The sequence below is a fragment of the Esox lucius genome, chromosome 12 (assembly GCF_011004845.1).
Source record: "Esox lucius isolate fEsoLuc1 chromosome 12, fEsoLuc1.pri, whole genome shotgun sequence".
Classification (NCBI taxonomy): Eukaryota; Metazoa; Chordata; class Actinopteri; order Esociformes; family Esocidae; genus Esox; species Esox lucius.
In genome coordinates this window covers 23623232-23649462 of record NC_047580.1, presented here as the reverse complement: position 1 = coordinate 23649462, position 26231 = coordinate 23623232, and the positions used below count along the sequence as shown (strand labels likewise).

The window sequence follows — 26231 nt, the reverse complement described above, 5'->3', positions numbered from 1 at the left end:
ATGACATTAATCTAAAGTACACAGCAAAATCAACCAAGAAATGGCTAGCAAAAAGAAAGATAATTATCTTAGATTGGCAGAGCCGGGACCTGAATCTAAAACTAATTAAGGCTGAGCTCCGGAGAACCCCCTTTCATTTTAACTGAGCTAGAACTCTTCGGAAGAATAAGATCAAATGGCAAAATGCAGGTTTGCTAGATTGAGAGACTTATCCAATCAGATTTCCTGCCGTAATCCAAGCAAAAGGTTCAACTAAGTATTAATTGTGGGGTTATGAAAAGAGCTTTGACAGTTTTGAATTATTTTCCAGATAAATTATCTATTTGTATTTAACTTTTTATTTAACTAATTATTTGTTACAAGATCTCATTAATGGTGAAAAATTGTCTGACGGAATCTCTCCAGTTTGGTGCTAAGGCAAACCTACACAATATAATGTTTTTAATTTATTTTTGTTGTTGTTTAGAAACTTCTTTCAAGCATAAACATTTTAAATAAGTCATTATCTTCATCATGTTTCTATATTGATGTAAACTCTATTTTTTCTTACAGGATTAATTAACTGGAGAGTAACTCTGAGAACAGTATCGACGTAAATGCCCCTTACTGAACTGATTATGTATGCTCCCTGTCAATTGAGGAGAGAGATCAGCCATTTCATTTTGTGTTAATGCAAATGTATATAGTACTGTTTTATACTGCAAATATACTTTAAACCCTAGTCACATCATTGACTCAGGTATGAATAGATTTTTTAAAGTACTTAATGTCCTTCATTCTGTCAATTTTCAGAGAAAACATTTAATCTTCTTATGACAGTCTCTAAAAATGGCCTTGACACTCCTAGGCTAATGATAATCATCCCTGCTTCATGAAACACCTAGTCAGCACATTACATGATCCAAGATATGCCAGACACTGATCTACTATTGGAAACAAGGGCAGTCGGCATGCATGTCATCTATCTTCAGAGTATATCATTTTGATGAATGTTTCTCATGTCTATACCTGGATTTTTCCCTGACTGACTTTGGTCTTCCATACAAATATTTAACAGGGGATATGTGGAGACACAGTAAACTGATTAAATAAATCTCACCTATTACTGAGCCATGGCAAACATATATTTTGATGTTGATCTTAAAGTGGATGCATGTCTGAAATAATTATTGCGGGAAGAAAGAGCGTGGACACAAGCTATCAAGGAAGTTCCTATAAATAGCATTCTTAAGAAAAGGGATTACCAAATGCCCGGCTTGTATGATTCATCAGATTGGCAGAGAAAAATGTGGATCCCATGTAGGCTACTCTGTGAAGCTAAACTTTAGTTAAACAGTGACCTATTTTACATTGGGAACTGGGTGTTGCCTCAACATGGCTTCATTTAATTATTCATTGATATGATTCACGGGGTTGTTTTCTAGACCCAATTTAAACCTTGTGCTGAACAATAAATAATTTAACTGATATTTTTCATTAAATGTGCCATTTAGTCTAAGACAAAAAGTAGTCCTAGATTTGACCAGAAAGCAGGCTGGTGGTTGTGGCTTTTAAGGGCAATTCCTGAGTGAGCTGACATCAGCAGCAACTACTGTTTTGTGAATAGCAGACACATTTCTGCAACCCTTCCCTTTAAAAGCCACAATGCCTGTGATCTGGTTCTGTACGTTTCCTGATTCCAGATTATTACCAGGATCAAAGAGAACCTGAAATTGCCTATTTTTAAATTCAGTTTAAAATCAATTTGAAGTTCAGGTGGCTGTTTCTATCATGTTCATACCTGTTATTTTGTTCAACCTGCCTGGTGCAGAGGTTTTAGGAGCCCAGTGGCCTAGTGCTGACAGGACTTCCCGCACTGACCCTTGAGCAATATTTAGAAGATGGATAAAGACAAATCTTCTCTTGATCTAATTAATCCAGACAGTAGGTATGTATTCCTAATCCCATGTCATGTGATTCATAATAGTGTCTGCACCATCTTGTCCCTCAGGGGAGACTTGGCAGGCCAGAGGCAATACTTACTCTTTCATTTCGTTTGCATTTGCTACATTTACGGATCTATATCCTTTCCAGTATTAGTAAACAACAGAGACAGTGGAACACTTAAAAAAAGGATGGTAATGGGGACATATTTGGAATAAACAAATGTCCAAATAGTAAAACGCTATACCACTGACACATTTGAACAATTTTTTAACTATGGAGCCCAATCAAACTTGAGAACACGACACCTCCAACTAAAGAGGCTCATCAAAGAATTTGAGAAGAACTTCAGTGATGGGTCAGCGACTGAGTGAAGAGAGTGACTCAGACCAGGAAATTGATGTGGCAGAGCTGCAGGAGTGGTATAAGAAGTTTGTGGTCGAGTGCCCAAGTGGAACGCTTTTCATGCACGAGTTTAAGAGCTTCTTTGGCGTTACTCACAACAAGGAGGCGGCAGACTATATTGAGAATATGTTCCGCGCCTTTGACAAGAACGGAGTGAGTAGCGCTTTTTAGTGCCAGTGTGCTAATTATCTTGTATCTGTTTAAGCATCAATGTTATGTGAATGTAAATGTGTTTTTTTTTCTCTCCAGGACAACACAATTGATTTTCTAGAATATGTTGCAGCTCTAAACCTGGTCTTGAGGGGCAAGTTGGAACATAAGCTGAAATGGACTTTTAAAATGTATGACAAAGATGGAAGTGGATGCATTGACAAGACAGAGTTGCTGGAGATTGTAGAGGTAACTACCAACATTTTCCAGCTATTGAAGGATTCATGTACAATTCATAAAATACAGCATTTTCTAAATGCATATACATTACTGTGCCTACAGAAATTCAATACATTACTTGACATTTTTAGTTATTTAGTTATTTTTTATTATTTTGTAGTAATGTGAAATGCAATTATATATTTAAAATATGAAACTAAAATATAATAATTGGATAAGTCTCCTTCTTTAACTAGGAGACTGATCAGATATGCCACCAAGAGGCCAATAGCAACCTTGACAAAGACTGGTCAAAGCATGGATGTGACAACAATATCCCAGCACTTGACAAATCAGGCATATAGGGTAGGGTGGCAAACCCACCCAAATTACCCAAAGAACACCATGTCTTCTCTGAAACATAGTGATTGCATTATCAGCAGTATGGTTACATTATGCATGACAGCATGACAATGACCCAAAGGGTACAGACAAAGCTACAGTACAGTGCTCTGGCTGAGGAAATAAAAAGGAAAATGTCACCTACTGTTAAAAATAGTCAATTTGGAAAATGTGTGGCATAACTTGAAGATTGTTGTCCATTGGCGCTTTCCTAGGAACTTGACAGGAGTTGAACCGTTCTGTATGGAAAAGTGATCAAATCTGATCGACAGTGTGCAAAGTTGGTGCGGACCTAGCCCAAGAAACTCGGTGATGTCCACCAAACGTGCTTGCACCAAATATTTACTAGTCCAATGTTAGTATGGAAATATTTCGGTTTTGTATTTTAACATCCAGATCTTGCTTAGGACTCCCAAAAGGCTACACAGTTGCCCTCGTTAATGCCTTTAGTCTCCATCTGTCAATGTACCCTTATCACTTATAGTTGTCTATGTTTCTGATCTTTTATATGTGTACATATTTTAACCTACACGGTTTCATTAAAAGTAGTATTGCGGGGAAATCTGTTTTTTTTAAATGAATGGATTTAAAAATTCTTATTTTAAATGAATGTAAGCCTGAGGTGTTGACAAAATGTGAAAACGGGGAGTGTAAACTTTTTTAGAGACCATGTGTACAGTATACCCAATGCATATTGTCTCGTTCAGTCTATCTACAGACTGAAGAAAGCCTGTCATGGAGAACTAGATGCTGAGTGTAACCTTCTGACACCAGATCAGGTTGTCGACAGAATATTTGAACTGGTGGATGAAAATGGGGATGGTGAGAATGTTTCCTTTACCCTGTACTATTCTTAGTTATGGTCTGTATCACAATAGTCTGTGATGCTCATTTAGAAAATAGGTATGTCCCTCAGAGTATACAGTGTTTATATCAGACGTTGGTAAGTAATGCACGTGTCCTGTCCTGACGCAGGGGAGCTGTCTTTGGATGAGTTCATTGATGGGGCCAGGAGGGACAAGTGGGTGATGAAGATGCTGCAGATGGATGTCAACCCTGGGGATTGGATCAATGAACAGCGACGTAAGAGCTCTGGATCGAGCTCTGGAGCTGGACCTCTGCAATAGGTTTCTGGATGTTTCTCAATCAACTTCAGTGCATCACAACCTCGGTGCCCAGGTGCTTGCTGATACTACCACCATGCACACATGGACCACGGACTCGTGTCCAGAGGTAGCAACTGCTGCACTCATACCTAGGCCCGGGACCCAGGCATAATCAACCGTGGTTAAGCGGTTACCAGGCTGCTAAAAATGAATAAAAATGATTAAAAGGACCTCATTCGGGACCTAGTATTGAAAATAGAGAGAGTAAACGACGGCATTTTCAATCAGTTTTTCACCTTACATCAGTGACTGACAGTCACTTTATTAGCCATGTAAGCTAAGATGTTTTCATTTTGTTTTGTCCAGCACTTATAGGGCGTGTGGCCATAAGCCCTGACCTATATTTTTTTATGTTGTATTTTGTGATTGTCACTCAGCCATCATTACATGGCATGGTTCGTGACAACATCAATAGAATGGCTGGAAATCTGTTCTAAAACTGCAATTTTCAAAATCTCGCTTAGGACTCCCTGAGGCTATAAGATTGGCCTTGCTAATACCATGATTCTCCCTCTGTCAATGTAGCCTTTACACCATACCAACTTGTTGCTTGTCTTATATATTTTGTAGTTTTTTCTTTTAATATCACTAATCTGTACATACCGTGTTTTTGTAGACACAGTTCGCTGAGTGTTCCACTGCATTTCAAAGGAAGGTTACAATGAGTGGAACCAGTGTTTTTTCCTCTCATTAAGACAACATGAAGAGGAAGATTGTAAAGTTAAATTTGCTTTTATGTTTTGTTAGTGAAAATATAATCTTACTTTTTCCATTTTAAAATAACTGCCCAGTGGAATTGTCACCTTTAAGACATTCTGTTAACTCATGCCCAAGTAATGTTGTACTACTGTACTATTCTTACACATATATTTATTATCATATGACACAACAACAAAAAATTGAGAAAGAGATATTTTGTAGAAATCAGGAAACACTGGGCTTTAACAACATTTGAAATAAAAAAAATTTTAATAGAAAAACTTCATCTATCACACCATGTACAACATTAACAACTTACTAATTCTTTATTTCATGTCAACTCCGTCAGACACTGAAGTGTTTAAAGGCCTTGATAGTTTATTTATTTTCTAGATTAGGAACAAAACATCTATAAAGCCAACATTAACCCTCAGATTTTGCACAGTTAAACCATCAGGAGATAAGAAATGTTACAAAACAGTAATTGAAATGTTTTGTTTTCTTTAGAATATAGACAACCACATTGATAATGTAGATCTTAAGGTGGTTAACCATGAGTTGACAAGCCAAAAAAATATTAAAATCAGATATATTATTGACTCAATTTGTTTGTACAAACATGTTAATATATACAGAGTTCATGTTTAACAGAGTTTCATTTTTATTTTTCATTCATATGCTATTCAATTTAGCATTACTTTGGATTTAAAAAAAATTATTTCAGATGGGGTTGGAAGTTTGGTTGAGACTATAATTGATTTCAAAATTGCTTGTTTAAATCTCCATTGCTAGGAAGCATGTAGGAAAGATCTCTGCTGAACCCTCCCACTCAAAAACTCCTTATGTTGGAGTCATTTTTTGGTAATGATTGAACCCACACAAAAAAAATGTGTCCACCATCAGAGGGCAGGCTGGCAGTACAGCTCAATCATTACAAGAAAATGACTCCAACTAAAGGATTCTTTCCGTGTTGTAAACCTCTACACCAGAGAGTTAAAATAACCTCAGAAATGTGAACAAAATATGGACTATAACCCACTCAAAACTCTGCTCACCTGCCTGCATCTAGACATATACTACAACTGTAAATGAATTAATTTGAATGAATGTAATTTCACCAAACAAAATGTTTTATTCATGTTTTGTTTTGCAAAACCTTTTGCAAAAAAACATATTATATTGTCAGAATGAATAGGCCTATACCCAATCAAAATCTTAATAGTTATGAAATGTTTTGTGCCCCCCATTTTGTTCTTTTTATTTCCGTTTGGTGAAACATTTTGCAACTAAACATTTTGTTTGGAGGAATAAATACACTGTGGCTTCACAATCTCATAGGTTTTAAACTCAGAGGCGCAACATCACAAGACTTTCGGCAACACTTCTTTGACAGACCAGACAGGGGTTTGACAAGTCAATGGAGTATTGAAAATGTTTTGGTTAATTCTATCCAAATGTGAAAGGTGTTTTGACTTGGGGATGGGGTAAGCATCCAATGGAGAAATCTGTAATTTCTTGGTTGTTAAGAATCTACTGTTCGCTCAGTATTAGTTAGAAATCGTACACATGGGGGATAGATTCCATATATAGCACCTTTAAGGTATGGTTTCCTGGACACAGATTTAGTCTTGTTCTGGACCTAAAAACGAATTATTTGGAAATGCTAAGTAAAACATACTTTATGAAATTCAGTTAAATGTCCATGTATTATAATAGAGGGATAGAAAATGTTACTAAACAAACCTCTAAAATGTATAATGCAAGCTGATTTGTAGATTGGTCAAGGAGTAAACACCTGCAATTGTTTTGAGCCTTTCCACCATAGACATCTTATTTAAAGGCTAGACGTCTCAAGGCGCAGTCACTTCCGGCATCACCGGTGGCCATCTTGTCACAGGCAGGCTTCCTGTCGGGCTCTGTGGTACCTAATATAAGGTGAGTGATCAGCACTAACACAAATGCTCTTATCTCGCTGAAACCTTGACGGATTTACAAACAGTTTGGTTTCTTACAAATGTTATTAACGTGGCTATAATTCTGAATGCTTGAAAATGTTGAAATTGCAGCTTTTCTTTTCTAAAAACGTCTAAATCGTGCAGCATAGTTGGATCACGGCTACTTGCGCAAGTTATCAAGGCAGATATCACAAACGAGCTGTTCGATTATAGAGGTTTTACTGACACCAATAACGATTTTATGACAACTAATCTTTTGTCTAAATTACAATATTTGTGGATGTGGTTGTAGTTATTTGCTGGCTAATAACAATACGTTTTGAGTGAGACCTATGGCAGCTAACGTTACAGTTTAGCTGCTAACCAGCAAAGTTGCACATGCTTTTCAATCCGGTTGGTTCCTGTGTTGCTTGAAGGACGGCAATATGTCCTGACCTACAGGTTCAGCCAGGACCACTTGGAGCTTCTCTTCAACTCCATCAGAGTATCTGGTAGGGTTCATAATTTATATTTACCAGCCGCAACACTAAGTGACTTTGTTTTCAGTTTGTCGGTCCATATGTTTTATTACTTTTGGTAACATGTGTTTTCTGCAGACATACACCCTAACCCTAAGACATACACAATACCTGGAAGTGTCACAAACCATTTTGAGTATTTAGAAAAATGCCTGTGTTTGACTATTTGTTTGCAGAACTTATCATCACTGATACAGTCTGAATTGTATGATAAGGTCATTCAACCTATTTCATGTGGAAAGATCATTCAGGGGTGGCTAGTTCTAATTAGTATTTTTTGTAAAAATGTTTTAAGCATAAAACATTTTAAAGCATGTATTGAATATCTGGGTACTATTCTTGTATATCTTTTTTTTTCCTTAAACGAATAACAACCCTAATGCCAGCCAGTTCAAGTACATCTTTAGGATGTAAAGCTGATGGCCCAGTGGGGGGTTGTTAAACCATGCAGAGGCAATGTGACGGCACAGGATGACACAGAGTCCCTACCAGCTGTCATCGACACATCTACAAGCCTGTCAGCTGTAGATGTGTCCTCTGCAGCAGGAGGAGAAGATCTTCCATCCCCGTTTGCTGACATTCCTGCCCTAGTACATGATCACAGCTACCTTCCCGTCCACTTCGATGGTCTTGTGGACAACGCTCTCATGTACATTTCAGGTGAAGGCTAACTGAAAGTCGATTTTCCCTATAACCAAAAGTGCCAATAGTCACAATCTCACGATTGTCCAAAAAGGGAAGTGTTCCCTTAATTTCCCCATGCTTATTAATGATTATTGTTATTAGTTATGATATTACTAACTAAAATTTCAGGATTTGTTGTGCGACAGGCTCTGAAGAAGCGGTCGTGTGATGTCTGCCGTGCCAGCCTGGTGACATGCTGCATCTGCCATCAAGGACCAGAGCTACCACGTGCTGAATTTAAAAAACAATGGAGGTCTGGTGATTCCATCAGAGGGAACCGTGAGTGTCGTCAGGGCAGCAGAGTGGGTCATTCGGCAGTCATCAGGCAGTACCAGACGATCACAGTCCATCAAACTGCTTGAGGTTGTTTACATTGTCTGAAAAAGGATCTGTTCAGAGGATGTTTGTGTTGGGATAGACAGTATGGGATAGACATCCACCACCATCGACTGTTTTCTAAGTTAAGGCTGCACCACATCGCCAGAATTACAATCCTCAGCTTACAGAGCAACAGCATGCAACAGAAACTTAATAAAACTGTCCTTTTCAAAGGGCATTAGCCCAAGGTATGGGTTTTCAAGGTACTGTCCTCTTTTACTTCAACAGTAGTGTAGTGCTCTCTACAGCATTTATTTATTTGTATATATAAATGATTTATTTATATTTGTAAAGGGGAATCATGTACCTATTTTTTGTGTGCAAATAAATGTCACTCTTATAATAGTTTAAAAACAGAGACTTGTGTAATTATTCCATATTTTTGTAGTCATTCTATATCAGAACCCCTGACATACAATCCAAATAGTCTACAAGTAACATCAGTGTTACCTTTCATTTGATTTCATTATGCTTCTACACGAAGAGGTTGCCCCACAGTAAGCATTTTATTGTCAGCATTGTGTCTGACAAAGTCCTATGGGGAGTTTCCATAGGGCATTTTACAATACGCATGACCATACCTTGGCAAATAATGGTCTAAAGTACTCAATTTCATTCTATATTGATCTGCTTTTGCACACAGCTTCACAAGACCTGGTGCTAGGGCTCAGTTGTTTCTAAAGTCATATCAAGTGACCTAGAGGGCTGAAATGTGGTCAGTTCAGAGATGCTTGTTATCCGGCATAAGAAAAAACATGTAGTAATTAAAATTATTTTATAATAGTAATTTTATTATAATAGTACAAAAGTGTATATGTCTTGTTGCCATTCTGTAGCCTATTTATTGATTTAACATACATACCTTGTTTGTATATTCATTACACCTATCTGGTTCTGTTCAAGGATATTTTCATATGGAAGTCCATGGTTTTAATGGTTCATATGTATGCAGTGTCATAACTTTATCTCTGACGTTTATAACAAACCAAACCGTTTGAAAATCGGTGGAAAAATTTGCATGTTATGGTTATTTAAAAGTACATGCACCATAAAACACAATGTTACGAGTGAGTGAGCGGCCTGTGGCAAGATGGCCGCCATGTGCGGACGTCGACCTCCATTAGCCTTTAGCGCGGACAAGGTATCTAGCCTTTATGTATGATGTCTATGCTTTCCACCACCAAAGACCGGAGCCAGAAGCCGTGGCTCCGCCTGAATCTAAAAAGAATCAGGGCGTGGCTTTAATAACTATGTTTTTGTTGAAAGTGTTATGAATTAAACATGTATTTTAAGTTATTTTAATGTAAACAATGTATATCCTGAGGGCAGATGACCAACCTTGGCAAACGCCTGGACAAAACTGAACTGAAGACGCTTGTGTCCTAGTGCTTTAAATCTCAAATTGGCAGTTTTGCTTCACATTAAGAAATGTTAGTAGTTGCCAACACAATTGTTTTCATTCTTTAAGAGAAAAAGTTCAGTAGCGTCGCAACCAGTTTAATTTTCACTTGGATTTTCAGATAACTCCAGACGGCACGTGGATGAGGCAAAATGCTCACGTTTGCGAAACTGAAAGTACGTGACGAAGACACTTTACCACAGTACCCAAGTTATTTTCGATATTGACCTAGGCAGGAGTCAGACACAATTTACCGTAGTTTAAATGGCAAAGAATTGATTGTGGCATAGCCAGTTGTGACAATCGTAGTTAGAGTACCTTCTGTTGCAAGCTAATTAAACTAATTAAACAAAACCGATTGCAGAACACAGTGAGGGTGAACAACTCACTTGTAAAACAATGTCGTCATTATCTGAGGAGTCAACAAGCTCTGTTGACACATTTAAGGTAAGTGGTCAACATGCAAACACGGCGAGTTAGCGGGATACCGTTGACGGGCATGTATTTAACCGCGGCATTCGATTAATCTGGCCCGAAGTATCTTGTCATGCGGAAAAGACACGTCCTCGGACAAAAGTAGGAGAACGCCAATAATACGCAATGTAGGTGAAACAACGCCTAACATTTTCATAGATTCGACATTGAGAGTTTCACTGATTTGCCAATTACCTACAAATATTTTAAATTAGCGAAAGCGTCCTTAATCATTAGTGGGGGAAGAAGTCGTTACTGTTCACAGTTATACATTTCAAATTGGATGGTTTCAGTATGTGGGGCTAAGCAAAGGTTGGGTTTGTGGTGTAATGCTGCCCTCTCCTGACCAGCCTGCAGATGGTGGTTGGAGCCTGCGTTATGTGACGGGGGACCTGTTCTCTTGTCATGAAGATGAAGCCCTGGCCCACTGTATTAGTCAGGACTGCAACATGGGGGCTGGTATTGCAGTTACATTTAATAAGACATTTGGTGGAGTGGCTGAGCTAAAAGAACAGAGTGAGTAGTGTATTTTATGACGATTTCTTAAAGCATGCTGTGGTACCATTTTAATGTCCAGTAGGCCCTCCATTTGGAAAGGCATGGCACAATAGACCATGAACCCATGTCATTGATCAAGATCACCATCCATTTGGGTTTTATGTTTACTTCGCAGAGAAGGAGCCAGGGCAATGTGCTGTTCTCAAAAGACACAAGCGCTTTGTGTACTACTTGGTAAGACATTTGTGTTGTTTATTTCTAACCAACCACAATATCATTATACTTTTTCTCAGGTGATTTTAATCTCTCACCCTTGCAGATAACAAAGAAAAAGTACAGCCATAAACCGACCTATGACTGCTTGAGGCAGAGCCTTGAGGACATGAAGGCTCATTGCCTGCAAAACAGAGTAACCTCAATATCAATGCCTCGGTTTGTATAAATACATAATACAAAGGCACAGTTATTTTTTTATCCTGCCATTCATTTCTATTTGATTGATGATCGCATTGTCTCGCCAACAGCATTGGCTGTGGCCTTGATCGACTGCACTGGGACAAAGTGGAGGAGATGCTTAAGCAAGTTTTCCAGACTACAGATATTAGCATCACTGTCTACATCCTCCCTTTCAAACCTAAGTAGAAACCTAGACCACAGAAGAAAAGTCTCAGCTGATGTTTTCTGTAACCTAAAATAAAGACTGACCAAATTAGTTTGTGTGACTCACTGTATGTAAGTATCAAGTATCTCACTGCCAATTGTCTCAGCCGGTAGGCACCGGTACAGTGTTTAAGAGGTTGTGCTTTGCGATATAAAATAAAAATATACTTTTCCTCTGTCATACCTTTTCTTGTGTTCACCCTACCTCTGGTTTTAATTGAGGAAGTAACATTACAGTGTAACATTACAATGCTTTTTCTACCAGAAGGGGGCACAAATTATAGGCTACTAGAGTCATTTGTTTGATATAGCTTTCTGTTATTTGCTATTTTTTAAACCTTGTAAGGAATATGAATCTCCCATTCACATGAATGATCAAAACCAATGTTATTCTCAAGATAATCAAGTGAAATATCTTTTAAGTCTACCACTAGTTCTGTATATCACCATACCAGACAGGAGGTCTGACTTTGCTCCTGAGTGACAGACTTGATGCTGGTGACTGAAAGGTGCCTCAAATTTGATTCTAATGTTATTGTCCGACCAGACCCAGCAGAGTGTTGTGGATATTTCCTTGGTGTAGTATGATTTAAAATATTGATCTTGAGTGTATTATAAAAGCGACAGAAGACAGTGCCTGGAGCAGATGTGGGGGAGGGGTTGGTGAATCTGACACTGCTGAACCCACAGATCCATCTTCCTGTGCTGCACGGCAAAGCCATCTACTGTACATCAATCTGGAGTGGAACGTGCACCAAAGCAGGCATCCTTTCACTGGATTGACTATAGCAGCATCATTTAAAAGGAAGAGCACATTTCTCCATTTTAAATTATTCTGAATCTAAATCTGGTTTGGATCATTAATAGAAGCATAGCGCTCAGCTAGACAGGGTGCAGTCTGCCTGAGGTCTTCCAGTGAAAAGACAGAGCTCCCTGGCTTTGCCTCCGCCCACTCCCCATGCCTACTCTTTCGGGGTTCCTTCAATAATTCATGAGGGAAATGCATTAGCCGCTGTGTGCACTGCGGCTACCTCCCTCTGTATTCCTGGTCGGAGATGTGCTTCAGCATCACTGCGTCCAACTCACTCCTCTTCCTCCCCTCCCCCCTTGCCCATCAATTAGACTGCACATTGCAGCCGAGCCACTGAGCATGCTTCGCTCTGCAGCAAGCCCTGGAAAATCTGCCTTGTACCTGGCCTGACCCAACTCAGACCTCCCACTGTACTGGAGAGGTCCACCGCAGACCACAGAAATGTGAAGATGGTATTTTCTTGAGTCTCGGAAATCCTCCAAACCCCGGCAAAAGGCTGCATCCGAGCTGAGTGTGCTTGTGTTTGTCAGACGAAAGCTCATTGATTTGCTCAGTAGCTCTTCTCTCCTAACACTCCCTCACTCTTTCTCTCTGACCCTTTCTCCATTTTACTAATTTGCTCTTATCCAGAGTGACTTTAAGCAATTAGGATTTAGTGCACATTGATAGATTGCTTATGTTGTTGGCTTAGGGATTTTAACCAGCGACCTTTTGGTAACTGCTTGTCTTCCTGCTGCTATCCTTCCCTTTCCCTTCTTTTTAATATTCTGTGTATGAATTTGCAGAGCTCAGCACTCTTCTCTAAGGGCACCTCAGATGGAAAAAAATAGAAAAACTAGGTGGGAGGGGTCCCAATGCACCATGAAACTGCTGCCTCCCAATTAAAGTACCGGGCTTATGTCATTGAAGAGCTGCTTGGCCAATCAGGTGTCGGTGCTAGCAGATACAGCAGTAAAAAGCAGCAGAACGAGTGGGCAAGAAAAAAATGCAGTGAGTTCGTGTGTGTGTGTGTTGTTTTCATGCATCCCCAGAGCAGATTTTTATCAATTTACTATAGTACTATGGTCTAAGGTTGTGTGTGGATGTAAGAACAGAGTCCACATAAGGAGTAAGGAAAGGTGTGTTTTAGGACTACCCTTCAATAGTCCAGGCTTATTCACTGGAAATAAGAGAATGTAATTATTTAAGGAATATTCATTCTTGTTTTTTTCCAATTTTTTCCCCTTGTCTATCTCAAAGTGCCCTGAAGCTGCTGGAGAAGTTGGTTCTAAGGACGACTTGACCCGGGCAAAGAAGGTAAGCTGTGTTTCTCATTTAGTGTGGAGCCACTGGGATGTTTTTTAAGTTAATCAATTTGTTCTTCAACATTTTGTCTGATGCTTTTAAATTCTTTTTTTTTTCTCACATTGTGTAATATTCAGACTTATTGAACATATTTGAACAATTTATCGGGAAATAATGTAGACATTTCTTTGGTAATGTTTGCATACTGTAATTGACAGTATGAGAGAGAGATTGGTAGAAGGATAGAGCAGGACCCTGATGCTCCCAGGCAAGTTACTCTATGCACACAGCTCCCAAGTGCTGCAGTATTCAATTTCAGTCCATAGTGGAGCTTCCCGAGATCCCAGAGATATGCTAACACGGGACAGGAGGACTGACTATAACCATGCATCTGTAGTTCATTCTGTGCAAACTTTTAGATTCCTGAGAGTATAGACAGAAGTGTACTAAAGACAGAAATTTACTAAAATTTTTTAAAACAGTTTGAGGTTTGAATTCAAACTATTTCCATTTAAGGCCAGGTGGGGACAGGACAGATTCATCATTTCACAGTGAAACAATGAGCTGGAAAAAGGATAGAACCTGAGCCCAGAATTGGTGGAGTGGTCTCCCACTCAGTCAGGTTCACTGCTATTAAGGGACTTAATTATGCCTGCTGTCTGTAGCACCAGGGAGGATAGGGAAGGCTATTGGCATTTTAAATATTTTGTGAGGGGCTTCTGGACTCATGACGTATTGTAAAAGATAGATTAGTGGTTTTTGTAGACACTATATATTTTTTTCTCCATCTTACATGATACTTATTTACACTTTTTATTTAACGTCATTGATGTCAGTATGACCTTCAAAAATGTTGTGTTATTTACACTGGCCAGCAGTGGATGCTGTTTCTTTTGTTAGTTATTGAACATTTTGTAGATATTTTGTAATAATGTGAAATAACTGTGAAATGAGTGAAGATCTTTTAATTATTGGATGTTTCTTTTATTATCTGCTTTCCGCAGTTTATGAGAATAGTGTTAAAAATCTGTTATTATTCTGTCATTGAAAATCAGCATCAAAACTCTTCTGCAAAAAACGACTTTTCTTATTGCTTCCACTGAAATTAAATGTAAAAGGAATTGAAGTGGTGTTTTTAGTAATCATGGATGGAGACATGCTCCTGCTACAAGCCTGGGGCCTCACATGTGGACGGTCCCAGTGGAAAGGTCAGTAGGCAGGGCAGAAGGAAAGCCTTGCTTTATATCTATAGAGGGTTGGGGACCCATTTTCTCTTGGCCAGAGCTGCTAATCTCTGGATCCTGATTCAGGACTAGTCTGCCACAATCTAACAGAGACAGCAGCAGTTTTGTGAGCAAATCAAATAATTATTTTTATAAATGGCATGGGCAGAATATAACAGGTTTAGACTTTACACAGAAAGGCTTACTTCTGAGCCCATAATAACTCTTGTGGCAGTTGAAGAACAGACAGGGAGAAAACACAGTTTATTATTTATGATTCTGCCTTTTTAGTGCTTGGTGGCTCCTAAGGCAAGCCACTTTTACGCTGAGAAACAGCAGGGTTTTAGGGTGTCCCCTCAATATTTCAAATCCATGTGTTGTTTTTTACGTCGTCACACACACACAAACTGTATCCTTGCTAGCCTAGTGCCACAGATGATGTATTGCTTCACAGTTCTGTGAAGCAGTTCAACTATCAGCACACCTTTCTGTGCTTTCCAGTAAAACACACCAAAATCATCTCAAACCTCTAACATTGGCAACCTGAATGGTGAAACCACGAGTACCCTTTCAGTAGACGTGGTAAAAAGGTCAATGAAATGCACACCATGAGGGATAGAAGAAGGACACTGCCACTAATGCAGTCAGAAACGCTGAGTGGTTATCTGTCAGAACTGTCATGATCTCTTTATTGTTAGATGCCCACTGTGTAGTTACTCAGGTCCAATTTGAATATACAGTTAGTATGATGCTGTTTTCATTGCATAAGATTAAGACATTATACTTTTTGGGTTAGCAAGTGACTGCTAAATGCTACCTCATAGTATAAACTTAGCTAGCATACTGCTAACTCATTGGTGCTCATCAGTGCAATTTATTAGTGATGAGTAACATTTCTGGGTACTGACATTCATGCAAGCAACATAGTCAGATTTTACCTCAATACATAGTAAAATACACATGCAAAAAATAGCCTAAATATAGGCACATTTTGCAGGAGGGCATTGAAGAGGTTTGAAATCTTTCCCGCACAGTATATTTTCCCCACTCGTTTGAATGATTAATTGTTTGGGTCAAGTTCCATTATCTTCTTTAGAGGCACTCTAACACTGTGATCCAGTAATTTCCATGGTAATGTAAAATGTCAATTCGAATGATGCTAACTGATGTGGCTCATGCAATGGAATGTATTTGTTTTAATCTTGGTTAAGTTGATTCTACAAACCACAACACTGACTGATGGGTGCACTTCCGGTTTGTACTTCTTGTTTTGCTGATAAGGGTACTCTAGCAATGGCTATCAGTCCATCTGTTACGCCATTGTTGACTTCAACAGTGGCATAATGCTTATATCTGTGAGAAGAAAAATGTGGTTTCTGAAGCAAACTACTGTCAGTGACTGTGATCTACCTTTTTCCAAAACGACATATTGATTGGCCTTGTGGCTGTGGATCTGGCTTTCTCCTGACCTTTACTCTGTGGACCTGGCTGGCTGCTTCTAAATGTGTTTATATTTTATCCCTCCCTTCAGTTTTCTTATGTCATTTTCATCTTTCTCTCTACTGATGATTGGATCAACATGATGTCTTCTACAAACCCGATTCCAAAAAAGTTGGGACGCTGTACAATTGTGAATAAAAACAGAATGCAATGATGTGGAAGTTTCAAATGTCTATATTTTATTCAGAATACAACATAGATGACATATCAAATGTTTAAACTGAGAAAATGTATCACAAATAAGTTGATTTAAAATTTCATGGCATCAACACATCTCAAAAAAGTTGGGACAAGGCCACGTTTACCACTGTGTGGCATCCCCTCTTCTTTTTATAACAGACTGCAAACGTCTGGGGACTGAGAAGACAAGTTGCTCAAGTTTATGAATAGGAATGTTGTCCCAATCTTGTCTAATACAGGCTTCTAGTTGTTCAACTGTCTTAGGTCCCCTTTGTCGCACCTTCCTCTTTATGATGCGCCAAATGTTTTCTATGGGTGAAAGATCTGGACTGCAGGCTGGCCATTTCAGTACCCTGATCCTTCCTCTATGCAGCCATGACATTGTAATTGATGCAGTATGTGGTCTGGCATTGTCATGTTGGAAAATGCAAGGTCTTCCCTGAAAGAGACGACGTCTGGATGGAAGCATATGTTGTTCTAGAACTTGGATATAACTGTTAGCATTGATGGTGCCTTTCCAGATGTGTAGGCTGCCCATGTCACACGCACTCATGCAACCCCATACCCCAGGCTTCTGAACTGAGCGCTGATAACAACTTGGGTTATCCTTGTCCTCTTTAGTCCGGATGACATGGCGTCCCAGTTTTCCAAAATGAACTTCAAAATGAACTTGATTCGTCTGACCACAGAACACTTTTCCACTTTGCCACAGTCTATTTTAAATGATCCTTGGCCCAGAGAAAACGCCTGCGCTTCTGGATCCTGTTTTGATACGGCTTCTTTTTTGACCTATAGAGTTTTAGCTGGCAATGGCGAATGGTATGGTGGATTGTGTTCACCGACAATGTTTTCTGGAAGTATTCCTGAGCCCATGTTGTGATTTCCATTACAGTATCATTCCTGTATGTGATGCAGTGCCGTCTGAGGGCCCGAAGATCACAGGCATCCAGTATGGTTTTCCGGCCTTGACCCTTACGCACAGAGATTGTTCCAGATTCTCTGAATCTTTGGATGATATAATGCACTGTAGATTATGATAACTTCAAACTCCTTGCAATTTTTCTCTGAGAAACTCCTTTCTGATATTGCTCCACTATTTTTTGCTGCAGCATGGGGGAATTGGTGATCCTCTGCCCATCTTGAATTCTGAGAGACACAGCCACTCTGAGAGGCTCTTTTTATACCCAATCATGTTGCCAATTGACATAATAAGTTGCAAATTGGTCCTCCAGCTGTTCCTTATCTGTACATTTAACTTTTCCGGCCTCTTATTACTACCTGTCCCAACTTTTTTGGAATGTGTAGCTCTCATGAAATCCAAAATGAGCCAATATTTGGCATGACATTACAAAATGTCTCACTTTCAACATTCAATATGTTATCTATATTCTATTGTGAATTAAATATAAGTTTATGAGATTTGTAAATTATTCCATTCCTTTTTTACTCACAATTTGTACAGTGTCCCAACTTTTTTGGAATCAGGTTTGTACATCCCTGGCTCATATGTCTGAACAGCAGAAAAAAATGTAGATATTTTACCAAACATTAAAAAAAGTATATAATATGAAAGTCTACTGCTCCTTCCTACCTGTAGTCTACTCACTTGAACATGTTTTAGACCACGACAAAAATGCCTGATATATCAGTAAGCTTTTACAAACATAATCACGACGCAAACTATTTTAGGAGAGCTTCCTGGGCAGCATATTAAACAGATGTGGTGGATCGCTGTGCTGTATTTAAAATTGTGTATTAGCTTACATGCATGATAATTGCAAACCTTGGTAATACAGAGGGCAATTTTATAATCAGTGTTATTTTTCACTAACTCAGGCTTCAATACAGCAGCCTAATTCTAAAGACTCCATCATCACAGATGTAGTTACACAGGTGGTTAAAACGCTATTTGTTTTGCCTCAGAATAATGTGCCTAGGATGTGCCATGTTTCTCCTAGAACAATATATCTTACAGAGAATGTTAAAGCATACATCCTACATTAGCCTAAAAAACATATATTCATATATTTATTGTTGGAATGTATATTCAAATAGCCGCTGGGTTTTCTTTAAGCTGTTTAACAAAATGAGGAACTGGGGAAGTTCAGCAGCAGTAAAGGGGCCTGGGGTTGTATAAAGACATGCAGAACATACACCGATCAGCCATAACATTTGCCATAATATTGTTTAGTCCCCTTTTACCACCAAAACAGCCCTGACCCGTCGAGGCATGGACTCCACTAGAAGGTGTGCTGTGGTATCCAGCAAGACATTAGCAGATGCTTTAAGTCCTGTAAGTTACAAGGTGGGGCCTCCATGGATCGGACCTGTTTGTCCAGCACATCCCACAGATGCTTGATTGGATTGAGATCTGGGGAATTTGGAGGCCAAGTCAACCTCTTGATCTCGTTGTGTTCCTCAAACCATTCATGAACAATTTTTACTTTGTGGCAGGATGCATTATCCTGCTGAAAGAGGCCAATGCCATCAGGGAATACCGTGGCCATGAAAGGGTGCACATGGTCTGTAACAATGCTCAAGTAGGTGGTACATGTCAAAGTAACATCCACATTAATGGCAGGACCCAAGGTTTCCCAGCAGAATATTGCCCAAAGCATCACACTGCCTCTGCCAGCTTGCCTTCTTCCCATAGTGCATCCTGGTGCCATGTGTTCTCCAGGTATGTGACACACGCACCCAGTCATCCACGTGATGTAAAAGGAAACGTGATTCATCAGACCAGGCCACCTTCTTCCATTGCTCCGTGGTCCAGTTGTGATGCTCACATGCCCATTGTAGGCGCTTTCAACAGTGGATAGGGGTCAGCATGGTCACCCTGACTGGTTTGTGGCTACCCAGCCCCATACGCAACAAACTGCGATACACTGTGTGTTCTGACACCTTTCTATCAGTACCAGCATTAACTTTTCAGCAATTTGAGCTACAGTAGCTCGTCTGTTGGATGTGACCACACGGGCCAGCCTTCACTCTCCACGTGCATCAATGAGCCTTGGCCGCCAATGACCCTGTTGCCAGTTCACTGCTTTTCCTTCATTGGACCACATTTGATTGGTACTGACCACTGCAGACCAGGAAAACCCCACAAGGGCTGCAGTTTTGAAGATGCTTTGACCCAGTCGTCTAATCATCACAATTTGGCCCTTGTCAAAGTCGCTCAGATCCTTACACTTGCCCATTTTTCTGCTTCTAACACATCAACTTTGAGGACAGAATCTTCCGTTGCTGCCTAATATATCACAACCACTGACAGGTGCCATGATAACGAGATTATCAGTGTTATTCACTTCACCTGTCAGTGGTCATAATGTTATGGCTGATCGGTGTGCACATTGCACATGTGTATAATGTTCTGGATTCCTTGAGTCAGAGATACTTTTTAGTTAAAGGCCTGAGAAAAGTCAGGCCATGGCCAATTATTTATAATAAGCATACATCTAGCTTTCTGGAAAATTTGTAATGTGTGAGTTGCTGATGTGGTATGACTGAAACTTCAATGGCGTTCTGGAAGACTGTTCGTCTTGATATTATCGTGGGGATAAGGTGGAAAGACTCCCAGCTGGTTACAGACATCATGCAGAGGAACTCAAATAGCACTTCTGAGAAAAGCCAGGCACACAATGGTAACGCTGAGTTGATTCCCCAGGCTGTGGCTCTGTATTCGCTCTATGTAAGACTGAAAGACATTGAGAACAAAAATTTGATTGAAAACAAATTATGCCTATATAGCTGTTGGCCAAAATCATTAGAGTATTTTGTAATCAGGTTTGAACAGCTGGCGGAGTCAACAAGGTTATAAGTCAGGAACACTCAAAACAGCAGGAGAGAAACGGACTGCCGAGTGAAAAAGTGATGTACTGAATAGCCTAACCAATCACTACTAGGGAAGACATACATAATAAATGATCAATCATGCATGTCCGAATATTTGTTGATTGGATCTGTCACGTTATTTTGTTCCTCATTTAGATTTAAGTAATTTAAAGGTAATAACAACAAGCTTCATCAAAAAGTGGGAATAGCTCATGGTTATTTTTTTATTTATTTATTTATTTTGCTTTATTCCTGAGGTACAACCTGAAGGAGTGAAGCACCTTAAGGATTGGTATAGCTGCAGAGCTTGTCAGGAACCTTGTCGTCGCTCCTCCTCTCAGTGTGACAAACCCCTGTCCCAGATTGTGTGACACAGGGTGTTTAGTGCGCCCCTACAGATGGCGTGGGCGATATAGTGGAGCCAACACTGCTGTCAGCCTGACACCACAGTTAGCAGAGTTTTTAGTTCTGCATGTCAGCCATAAAAAATCCTCAAAGCGCTATTATAAATGCATCATATTTGACATGGCTTCTAGAGCGAAGACTATGAGTCAGTGAATGGATCTGGGGACCTTATATTAAGTAAATATTAAGCTCTCATTGGTAATAAATGCAGGACCTAAGGAGTGTTCAGGACTGAGAAGTTCCCCGGCTATTGTGTGATTCTTCTGTTTCTGAGGAAGAGTAAATGAGACAGTAGAGCAGAACAGAGGACACAGCGAATGATGAAGGTGAACGTTCTCGGCCGGATGAAGTGACTTGATATATTCACTGGTGTAGAGAGAGAACAGAACTGTGCTGCAGTATAGCGCTAAAAACCAGGGCCAGGGCATTTCATCATACACCCCGCAGCCATGTGTGTAGAATACTCTACACTCTGTGTGTGTGTGTGTGTGTGTGTCTGTGTCTGTGTGTGTCTGTGTGTGTGTGTGCGTGCAAGTAAAAGAGGGGGAGGTAAAAGTAACAAAAAAATAAAAGGCTGAGCACGAGGATAGTATATAAAGAGGAATGGCAAACATAGGGCTATGGGGAGCATTAGGAGGGATATAAAGGGAGAGATTAATTGGACATAAGAAAAAAGGTAAGAGTAGGAGAGAAGGATTGGAGGATGACTGATAATGCACGTATGACAGGGATATGGGAGCGGGAGAATTTGAGAGAGAGAGATAGAGAAAGAGAGAGAGAGTGTGTGGGTGTGCTCTACAGAGCTTGGAGCACTGCAGCACATTGCAGTGCCCAGCCCCCGCTGCCTTCTTGCCATCCGGTTCCATGCACTGAGAGGAACCCTGCAGCGGAGCAACATTGACCAACAGCACGCCGACCAAAAAAGCAGTGTCCCCGATGTTGCTCCGTTCCACTTAAACTAAAATATGTTTTCTGTTGGGCTGAATTTTGAGTATGTGAGCCGTGCAGTTGGAACGTTCGGATCACTGGGTTGAATGGACAGTACAAGAATGTGACGGGAAGCCCGTCCTGAGCTGTATGAGGCAATCTTGACTACACTTTCGGTTCTGCCTTATTTGTCCAGTTATTTTCAGTCATGGGATCTCACCATTTCTTTGGATGAGCGAGCATTCTGCAGGTTAACCATATCGGAGCACAATGTGTCCCTTACCCCCTGTGCAGCTGAATACACTTGCAAATAATACCCTCACTCGTATGTCATGTTTTTAAATGATGACAATGGAGAGACAAACACATGGCTAGGAATGACTTGTCCGCTGCTGTCGTGTGCTTTGCTGGTGAGCTCTGTTTATTTGCCTGTTTATTAAGCTCTTTTTACACTAAGCCTTGTTGTTAACCTTCCAGTCTAGACAGTAACGCATGTTGAATGGAGCCTAATTATGGGATACCTTGTCCAGGAAATGGTTCAAATTCAGGACAATGATAACCTACATAACAAGCATGGTAGAGATGCCTGAGAGGTGTTTTCACATCCGATTTTTACAGGAAGAGTTGGACCAGTCAGCCTTTCAACTTACGCTTGAAAAATATAAAACGCATAATTTCTAAATTAGGTAGTGCATCAGCAGTTTTTGTCTTGTTATTTCAGATATCACAGACCCCAGAGGGCTACATATAAATAGTCAGAATTGTACAGCTCAGCCAGGTAGTCCATGTCATATACTCCTGACAGGTTGGGGAGAGTTGGAGATCACAGCAAGTTTCCACATCACGTTGGTCAAACGTGTGTGAGATGATGCTCAGTTAGCTTGGCCCTCCCTGGGCAGTGCCGCCCTGCATCGAACCAGGCCTCCATGGTCCTATGAAAGAAGGCCTTAGGTCCTTGTGCCATCTGCAGGGCCCTTGCTAATGGAGATTTTAGCTTGGTTTATCGCCTCATTGGTTTTGTTCTAAAATCATCTTCAGATAGATATTAGGGTTTGAAATTTGGGCAATGGCTAAGACATGAGCATCTCATCAGCTGCATTTTATCTTAATAACTGCCATGTTGATCTTACACTCTTAGCACTGACTGTGACTTTGTATCTGGTCTTGTTTAGAGTTGTCTCTTCCAGTGACTGGTTTGCTGTTCAGTTGCTCTATATTGCTCTATTTGATGAGGACTTGAGTCTGCTATGCCTAGCTGGGTGAGTGTTTGAACTGTGAAGTTTGTTTCCCGACACAGCACACCACATTAAGCTTCTCGTTACAGCTCACTATTTACCTGCAGAGCTTAGATTCACAAATAACAGGTAGGGCTGAACACATATAGGTTGAACGTTCACATCACGTCTGGATAAGCCTATCCAATGCTAGAAACAAATTATTTATTTTCTCATGTCCTATTCAGGTTGTTTTTATTTTTTAAACCCTGTCGCTCTCCTCAAAAAGAGGTGACCTGCTCCTACAGTTTTATGATTTACGATATTTTCAGAATACGACCTTACATCACTCAGGCTCTTCTCTGTCTTCCCCATGGCTGAACCAGCTTTCCCTTGAAGTAAAAAAACTTGTGAAACCTTACCTTTTTAAAGAATATCTAAAATAATTCCCCAACCCCAAATTCTAAATCAGTGAGGGCTTGCCTCTGAAGCTGAACAGGGTTATTCCTAGTTGGTCCCAGGATGGGAGACCAGATGGCACTAGAAGTGATGTTGGACGGCCACTGTTGGGCATTCTTACATCTGGTCTTAAATTGGAATTCCAGTGCCCCAGGACAGTAAAGGAGACATGGCCCTGTGTAAGGTACTGTCTTTTGGATGGGACTTTAAATGGATGTCCTGAAGGGTAACTGGAGATTATTGTGACAATTATTGTAGATGTAATATATGGTAGTTTATGTGTGTTATTGCTGCTTTTGTAAACTTTCCATTACAACATATTGCATTTATTGTATATGACAAATTCCACATGCCTGTAACAGATTTGTTCTCATAGCCTGATAGTAAAATGATCAGTCTTAGCACAAGTCTAACATGGCACGTTACGCTACCCACACACTGACGCTTGGAACGAGCGCTACCATGTGCATGTGTGTGTGTGAGTGAGGTTGCGTTGTGTGTCGTCACTGAGTGTATATTGGTACTCCTGCAGCAAAGACCGTCCCAGCAGTAGTCACGACGCAAGGGAAAAATGAAATACAGAAAGAGAGAGAGAGATAGCAAGAGAAGAGAGAGCCAGAGGGAGGGATTGAGTATTAGATAAGGCGAGAGATTGACAGAGTATGAGATAGAAACAGGGGGACTAGGATGTAGTGTTGTGTTTAGGGGTGAACACGGGTAGGGGTGATATTGCAGAGCTGCAGCCGGGACTCTGAGTGCTGCATTGAGCTGCATAATTAATCCAGAGGGGGGAGGAGAAAGGGGTGGAGCTGAAGGCGGAGCTCCGATATGAAGAATATAGTGAGCAGTAGCGACATTAATGCTGCTGGAACGGAGCCAGACTGTTCTTCTGTGAAATCTCTGTTAAGGAGGCATGCTGAGCTCTGAGCACAATATAAGGAGGACATATTTTCCTGCAAATGCAAATAAGACCCAGGGCCTAGTGTGTTTCTACTGCTATCAGACTTAATAAATCAGAAAGACAACTACTGGATGACGTGAGGTGGGCAAGGGAAGAGAGAATGAATGCACACTCATGTAGCTGTTCAGTCCGGTTCTGCTCGGCTCTGTTACACTCAGTGTTCCTGTCCCATCTGTTCCCTCTGCCCTCAAACCCAATCCCTTTCCACTATACTGAATACCAGAACACGTGGCTTCTTTTAGGCAGGGCTCTGTCTAAGCCTCTTAATAATCAGCCAATTTGCTTTAAAATGCTTTTGAATTTGACAGATCTTGTGCTACCGCACTTCTCCATTCTCTTATCTCGGGCATGATACCATAGGTGTCTCTGATGTGTAGGGACCTTTCTCTAGGCTCATCCTGGCCTCTTAAAACTATATTCTTAAAAAGATTGTGACGCCGACCTGAGCCTTATGTAAGTAGACATGTGCTTATTCATGAGACAATTTTGATGAAGCCTCCTTCCCTTTCTCTCTCTGCAAGGGGTGCACAAGAAAAGCTACCAAGGCTTCCTCTCTGGTTTATTTATAACCACTGTATCCCTGCAGAGGAGACTGTCTTCCAGATCAGCCATGCATTTTGCTCTGTACTTTCACACAAGCGATACGAGCAGTGTGTGTGTATGTGTGGATGTATGTTGTGTATATACACGTGTGTGTGTGTGACTGTGCGGGTGTGATGCTGGTCAACATGTAAGTTGTGGTGTGTTTCAGGGATTTAGATGTTTTCCTGTCTTAGCTTGTTGTCCATTGTCTTCTGTTGTAACGGGGGAATGTAGAATCTGGCCATCACACTGCCTGGCTCCACCTCTGTCACCTATGCCTCTCTGTGGCTCTGCCCGTCTCATCCAGTGTACTGTAATGCACGAAATCCTCAGTGAGCTTCGCTGCTGTAAGATATGCAGGTGCGTAGGTGTGGTGGGACTTCATGAAACTTTAAAACATTCCGAAACAACATTTTTCTTTTTACTTTCCCTGTTTTTTTCTGTTGCTACTTCAAAAAACACAAACAAACACTCTTTCTTGTCTTCGTGTTATAAAATAAAATCTAAAAATCTGGCAGCCAACGTCTGTTTGTGAGTTGCGATCTGTTTCCCTCCCCGGGGGCGGAGGGAAAACACAAAGGCATTTCAAATGCCCTCGACTTGGCCTAGCACAGCTGGGGACCTCGGAATGTTTGCAATCACTTTCCCGAATCTCCAGAGTAACCCGACCAGACTTAAATTACAATGCTGACATTACCCTGTATACCAAATGCAGTGGGACTAAGCTGGTACCATGTGCAGCGTGGCCCCACCAGGATGGTGTGTATATACTTAATATCCAGGTACATGGCCCACCTTCATAGGTGATGATCAGAGTCCTCTCTCCTGCACCTTGTGGGTGATTTGTAGGCTGCTACAGTGTGGGAGCATGGGAGTGAATGTACTTCAGGTTTCCAGGGCATTTTCTGTCTTGATGTTTCTTCCAAAGGCAATAGGCATTCTTTTGATTGTAAAGCTATCCGTACACTCTCAAAACAAATGTTACAGCAGTGAAAGTTGACACTAGGTATTGCAAGCAAGCAAGCAGGCAAGTTTATTTATATAGCACAATTATTCAAACATCAAAGCAATTCAATGTGCTTTACAAAGATAAATATATGAAAGTACAATAACATTAAAAACAAATACTCAAATGAAAACATCAAAACAAATGAATACATCATAATAATAAAAAATTATAAAAAATGTACACAGGCAGACCAAATCTTATATGCTTTCCACTAATTGGTCTTTTTAGTAATCATATCTAAAAGATAAGGAAAGACCTAATGTGATTGTTTAAAAGACCAATTAGTGAGGAAAGGATCAGACTGCCTCTTTAAAT

General features: G+C 40.3%; 3 protein-coding genes across 6 annotated transcripts in view; all 3 read left to right on the top strand.

The window, feature by feature from the left end:
- Positions 1–1952: 1952 nt before the first annotated feature.
- On the top strand, positions 1953–5568 carry guca1b (guanylate cyclase activator 1B). Its single transcript, XM_010875453.3, has 4 exons — positions 1953–2481; positions 2578–2727; positions 3807–3921; positions 4075–5568. Exons 1-4 carry the CDS (start codon positions 2278–2280, stop codon positions 4224–4226), a joined length of 621 nt encoding a protein of 206 aa, XP_010873755.1. The 5' UTR covers positions 1953–2277; the 3' UTR covers positions 4227–5568.
- A 4481-nt stretch (positions 5569–10049) lies between these two features.
- oard1 (O-acyl-ADP-ribose deacylase 1) lies at positions 10050–11582 on the top strand. Of its 2 annotated transcripts, none has more exon segments than NM_001304160.1 (5): positions 10050–10345; positions 10723–10888; positions 11046–11104; positions 11190–11302; positions 11395–11576. In NM_001304160.1, coding segments are annotated over 5 exon segments (504 nt in total). In that variant the 5' UTR covers positions 10050–10297; the 3' UTR covers positions 11513–11576.
- A 1704-nt stretch (positions 11583–13286) lies between these two features.
- LOC105013720 (synaptotagmin-2) overlaps positions 13287–26231 on the top strand; it is a 68403-nt gene continuing 55458 nt past the window's right edge. For 2 of the 3 annotated variants that reach the window (XM_034295757.1, XM_010875446.5), the window contains exons 1-2: positions 13318–13459; positions 13581–13637. The gene's annotated coding sequence lies outside the window, so the exon portion shown is untranslated. Of the gene's footprint in view, positions 13460–13580; positions 13638–26231 lie in introns of all 3 variants that reach the window. The other variant, XM_020052066.3, reaches the window with a different exon arrangement.